Source organism: Nyctereutes procyonoides, unplaced genomic scaffold, assembly GCF_905146905.1.
Source record: "Nyctereutes procyonoides isolate TBG_1078 unplaced genomic scaffold, NYPRO_anot_genome, whole genome shotgun sequence".
Classification (NCBI taxonomy): Eukaryota; Metazoa; Chordata; class Mammalia; order Carnivora; family Canidae; genus Nyctereutes; species Nyctereutes procyonoides.
The window spans coordinates 35624468-35630658 of NW_026575048.1; the positions used below are offsets into that span (position 1 = coordinate 35624468).

The 6191-nt window shown below is 47.8% G+C and overlaps 1 protein-coding gene across 1 annotated transcript; it reads left to right on the forward strand.

The window, feature by feature from the left end:
• The first annotated feature begins 813 nt into the window (after window positions 1–813).
• On the forward strand, window positions 814–3199 carry LOC129510968 (trafficking protein particle complex subunit 4-like). Its single transcript, XM_055327354.1, is given in 2 exon segments — window positions 814–2337; window positions 2339–3199. Coding segments are annotated over 2 exon segments (870 nt in total). The 5' UTR covers window positions 814–2059; the 3' UTR covers window positions 2931–3199.
• The last annotated feature ends 2992 nt before the right edge of the window (window positions 3200–6191 follow it).

Sequence of the window (6191 nt, forward strand, 5' to 3'; positions counted from 1 at the left end):
CCCACCCACCCATCTACCCATCGCTACCTCAGCTTTGCTGGGTACTAATCTCATTGCTCTCGTGATTCGGGGAGCTGCCTATGTGGCGGGATGGGTGCCTCCTCTTCAGTGGATGTTTGAGTGGGCCCAGGACCCTCTCTGGAAACATGTTGGCATCCTCGAGGAAACTTCTGGCCTGTGTCCACATGCAAGGCTATGAACTACAGCATCGCTTATGGCCTTCCAGACCCTGCCTGCAGCCTGCTTGGGAAGGAATTGCCTGGCAGAGATTGTGTTCCTTTGTTCCAAACACACAGCTGTTTTCCCCTACTATCCAGGTTCAAAGACATGATGTTGGTCTTGTGTCTCCCCAGAGACCCTGATGCAGAAGGCTGCGTGGTTGGGATCCCTGGGTGGCGCAGTGGTTTAGCGCCTGCCTTTGGCCCAGGGCGCAATCCTGGAGACCCGGGATCAAATCCCACATCGGGCTCCCGGTGCATGGAGCCTGCTTCTCCCTCTGCCTGTGTCTCTGCCTCTCTTGCTCTCTCTGTGTGACTATCATAAATAAATAAAAATTAAAAAAAAAAAAAAAGAGAAGGCTGCGTGGTACTTGGATTCTCAGGCTGCTTTTCACTGGAGGCTCCCTGTTCTCCCTGGAACGTGGGCTTGGGAGGGTGCAGGAGCCCCTGAGGGAAGCTCCTCCCAATGTCCTGTGGTTGAGGGAAGAGGAATAGGCTGAAGTCAGACCTACAAAGGCCAGGCCCAGTGGGATAAGGGATGTCACCTGCCTATCCCTCATCACTGGGTCGGCAGGCCCCAGCCCAGATGCACAGAGATGCACAGAGAGATGCACACAGAGATGAACAGTAACAGCAGCTGAGCACTTGCTGTATACCAGGTCTCAGGCCAACTGCCGGTCGGGGACGGGGATGCTGTCTTATGGGAGGCTTCAGAGGTGACGTACCCTGCGTGAGGGAGTTAGGCTGCCCACTCAGGCCAACGGATTTTCGAGTATGCTGGCCCAGTATAGTTAGGGGCTGAAATTATAAAAGTGCCTATCATATAATTTTTGTTGGTTTGGCAGCTGTGGGTGCTGTTTTTCCACTGTAACTACAATCCTGCTGGAAGTGCACAGCATGGGAAGGTATTACACAAGCCGCTTCAGCGTTTGCCCCTGGTGGCCACCATGTGCCTCTTAGAGGCTGCCTGCGCAGCTTTAACAAAGCAACAGAACTGAAGAAAAGAATGTGTGTTGCTTTCTGGGTAAAATATTGTTTTTTATTCCAGTTTGCTCATCTTTTATCCTTTTAGGATTGTAGCTTTTTAAAAATGCACCTGTGATTTATATTCCCTTTGAGGGTAAGGTGGAGTCCTGCATTTCTGGGCCTTCTTCTGTGTCTTGCACACACAGTGCTTCAAATGAAAATGCAGTGCAGGTGGGCTGGTGCCCTCACCAGGGTAGCAGAGGCCCATGCCGGGCTCAGAGTCAGTGGGTGATAAGGAAGGAGGTATTGACTGGGGAATCTGGAAAAGAAACAGGCAGAAGTAGAATGAGCCAGTTCTCATTAGTGGGGTGCTCTTGGGGAGAGCATGGGCTCTACCCAGTGATTCAGAAGGGGTCTTGAGCCCTCAAATGAATTACATCCTTCATGCCTATCACTTGCAGCTCCTCTCTGAGGCAACCAACTCATCCAGACTTGCTTCTCCTGGCTTTAAAACCCCAAGACTTGCATCCTGGGAAACCTTTCTGTGCCGGGCAAACAAGGACCAGCTGGCTATGGAGTTTCACAGCAAGATGATTCAAGAGCCTTGTGGTGACCTTGGGGGTGTGAATGTGGTGACCTGAGCTGCAGTTTCTTCTCTGGAACCCCGGGTTTTTTTTTCAGTGACAGGATTTGGGAGCCTCCTGAATGCCATCGTCCTTCCTACCTGTGGGTGCTGTCGGCCCTGCATAGGCTTGGGGAGGTCCTTTCTGGCTAAACAAAGCAGGTGCAGATGGTGCCCCTGCTTCTGGTGGCTGGGGTACAGGGACTGTCCTGAACCTTACGTGCTCCACCTTTTTGATCTTGGGCCCGTGGCCATGAAACAGAGAGAATTTGGAGCCCTAGCCAGAATGGAGTTGGCCTCACACCTCCACTCCTTGATTCTAGAAAAATCAGTCTGGGCCGCCGCAGTGGCGATTTTTAGTGTGTATGTGGTGAACAAAGCTGGCGGCCTGATCCACCGGCTGGACAGCTACGCACCAAGGGCTGAGGCTGAGAAAACTTCCAGTCACCCTCTTGATCTGCTGCTCAAGCTGCATGACGAGCGTGTCCTAGCTGCCTTCGGCCAGCACGACACCATCTGGGTGGGCCACAGCGTTGGCCATCAATGGCGTGGACGTGAATGGCAAGTTCATGGCTGATGGGAAAGAGGTGCTGGGGTACTTGAGCAATCCTGCCAATTACCCGGTGTCTATTCGATTTGGCCGACCTCGCCTCACCTCCAATGAGAAGCTTATGTTGGCCTCTATGTTCCACTCACTGTTCGCAATCGGTTCCCAGCTGTCTCCAGAACAGGGCAGCTCAGGCACTGAGATGCTGGAGACCGACTCGTGCAAACTGCACTGCTTCCAGACACTGACAGGGATCAAGTTTGCGGTGCTGGCAAATCCTAGGCAAGCGGGAATAGATTCTCTTCTCCAAAAGATTTATGAGATCTACTCAGACTTTGCCCTCAAGAATCCATTCTACTCCCTGGAAATGCCCATCAGGTGTGAGCTGTTTGACCAGAACCTGGAGTTAGCCCTAGAGGTGGCAGAGAAGGCTGGAACTTTTGGACCTGGATCACAGGCTGAGCCTGCAATGGATCCCCCACATTTTGGGATATCCTGCAGCAGGGATCCTGCTGTTTCCGTTCCAATGGAGAGGCCCACAGCTTTGTTAGTGCCCTTGGAGATGGGAGGATGCTGAGCCTGATGACATGTACTGATCCCTGAGCCTTAATACACGCTCTCTGCGCTCCTGTATTTCTTGTGGGCTACTTCCCAACTCTGTACAGGTTTATTTATGGAGCCATTAGGCCCATAAATGCTAAATAAATAAACATTCCTTTTACCTGGAAAAAAAGAAAAAAGAAAAATCAGACTGAAACTTAGGCACATTGCATAGCACCTGTTCCCCACGTGATCATGTGTTTGTTAAGCACTGGACCTTTTCTTTATTGTCCAGTGAGAGCCATCTTTCCCATTCCCCAAGCTGTCCTGAAAGCTGGAAAGGCCCCTGAGAAAGCTGACTTTTGACAGTATCCCTTTCTAAGGGAGCCACAGTATTAGACAGGGTTCTCCAGGGAAAGAGAATCAATAGGATGAATATCTATGTATGTATTTATAATTACAGAAATGGGTTCACACGGTGATGGAGGCAGGGAAGTCCCACAGTCTGCCATCTGCAAGCTGGAGAACCAGGAGAGCAGGTGGTGTGGTTCTGTCTGAGTCTGCAGGCATGGGGGTGGTGGGGTGATAGTGTAAGTCTGGTCTGAGTCTGAAAGCCTGAAAAACAGGAACAGTGATATCCAACAGACAGAAGATGGATGTCCCAGCTCAAGCAGACAGAATGGATTCATCCGGCATCCACCATCTTGTTCAATACAGGCCCTCATGGATTGGATGAAGCCCAACCCGTGTAAGAGTGATCGTCTTTACTCAATCTGCCAATTCAAATGCTGATCTCTTCCAGAGACAGCCTCCCAGACACACCCAGAGAGACTGTTTCACCAGCTCTGTGAACACCCTTAGACCCAGTAAGCTGACACATAAAACTAACCACCATAGCCATTCTGTATCCCTGGAAGCAAGAAACGTCGACTGGAGAATAAAAAAGTTATCAGTGGACCTGCCTGAGTACAGTACATTCATACATACAAACACAACATTAATCTTTATTTTTTTTACAGATTTTATTTATTTATTCATGAGAGACATAAGTAGAGATATAGGCAGAGGGAGAAGCAGACTCCATGCAGAGAGCTCAGTGCGGGACTCAACCCCAGGACCCCAGGATCAGGCCCTGAGCCAAAGGCAGACACTCAACCACTAAGCCACCCAGGCGTCCCCAACATTAATCTTTAAAACATTAATCGTAGTAAAAGCATTTGTAGCTTTAGTCCTCAATTTAAATCTTAAAAAGTATATAAAGATACTCTGTGCAGGAAGAGGAGTTGCCACCATTTAAATAAGCTTAAACGTAAAAACCCCATCTGGATTACTCCAGGAAAAACCCAAGTCCTTTTACAAAGAGCACAGCCTCTACTTCCCAAATAAAAAGACAAGATTAGGTCAGAGATTTCACAGCCTCCTTGATAAAACAAAGTTAAAGACAATATCATTTAAAACCATGTATTGGGGATCTCTGGGTGGCTCAGCGGTTTAGTGCCTGCCTTTGGCCCAAGGCATGATCCTGGAGTCCCAGGATCAAGTCCCACATTGGGCTCCCTCCATGGAGCCTGCATCTCTCTCTCTCTCTCTCTCATAAGAAATAAAAAAATCTAAAACAACAACAACAACAACAACAAAAACATGTATTGATCGGATTATTGGGATATGGTTCAGGTTATGAAGTCATGGTGCCTGTTGAGAAATAATAGCCACCAGCTTCTCCTCTTCATGGGCCAGTAGGGTCAGAATGGGGAGATATAACAAAGTCATATTACAAGGTCACATTCTGATATACCTAGCCTCAGACTAACAGAAGTATATTTAGTGTGATGTTGGGTTTTGACTAAGCCAAATCATTAAAATTAATGTTCAGGCAAGTAAAGTATAAATTGGCCTCAGTATTGAGGGCAATTGCAAGGAGGTAAAGGGAAAGAGAACAGTCATATCCCAGGCATCTCAGATAGTTTTCAGTGTGTGGAACTAAAAACTATGCATTTATGTTTGTCGATTGGTGAATGGGGTCATGTATTTCCAATTTGGAAATTCAGGTATAGTGTCAAACCACTGAATAAGCGGGCCTTGCCAGCTCCATCCTCTCTTTCCAAACTGTTTATGTTCTGCTAGAGGAACTAACCAGTTGAGGAACAACTAGACCCAACTCACCCATGTCATTAGGGTACAAGGAATATGTCAGCCAGTAGAACTCAAGGAATCTGGCCTTCTCTGAGACCCCCACAAGAAAGAAGTGCAAACTGCACACGTGTAGTGCCTCCCGACCCAGATCTAAGGGCATCCAATCCAGACCCAAGACTCTCAGGCACAATCAACCAAACCACCATGTGGGCAGAGTGTGCCGTCTGCTGCTGTATGGCTCAAGACACTCCACACTGGCTTAACTTGTACCTCATGACCCTTTGCTTCCTTTGAAGTTTAAACCATCTTTCTTCTTCCTGCTATGATTCCTTCAGGGGCTGGTTTAAGGAATGTACAGTCAGAGTTCTTTCACTCCCCTCAGATCATGCTCTTAGCTGTCATCTGCTTCTCCTGTCCCCAACACTGGCCCCTTTTCTGGATTCACTGTGATCATGGCAGTGACAGTATATGCCAGATATCACCAGTTCTCTGTCTTCTGGATCCTGCCACCATGGGCTTAGTCTATTTTTAATCATGTGCTTAACTCAGCACAGGACTCAAACTCTCTTTGAGACCCTGGTGATAACTTTTCCAAAACCTGTGGAGGAAAGCATAGACTTTACAGATGATGTTGAGGAGCCCAAGAAAAAGGTTAACCTCACACTTCAAAGCCAAAACGAATTGCCTACTGGATAGATTTCTTTTTTCCCAAAATTCTTTCTCTTTTAAAACCTCATCCCTGACTCTCCTCCTTCTGGAATCCCTATCTTCACCCAAGAAAATGAAGTTTCTACTCTCTTATATAGAGTAGCTTTTCTCCCTCGGAGGCCGAGGTGCCCTGCCCTGGTTTACACCCAAGTGAGCTCCTCATTACACCTGCTCAACAAATGTGAGTCTGCCCCAGAGTCTCTAGAGTCTTCCCTGAAACATCACCTCCACCTCCACCACCACCATTTATTGAGTGCTTATTTTGTGTCAGATAGAAAACTCAGCATTTACAAGTATTTTTCCAGTGATCTTATTATGAGTCAATCAATACAACAATGGTACAACAAAGGTAATACAACACCTGAGTTCTGAGAATCACTTGACAAGAGGTAGTGTTCACTCCACCATGATTCTCTACCTCAGGTGGGCCCTTCTTCTTCTTCTTCTTTTTTAAAGA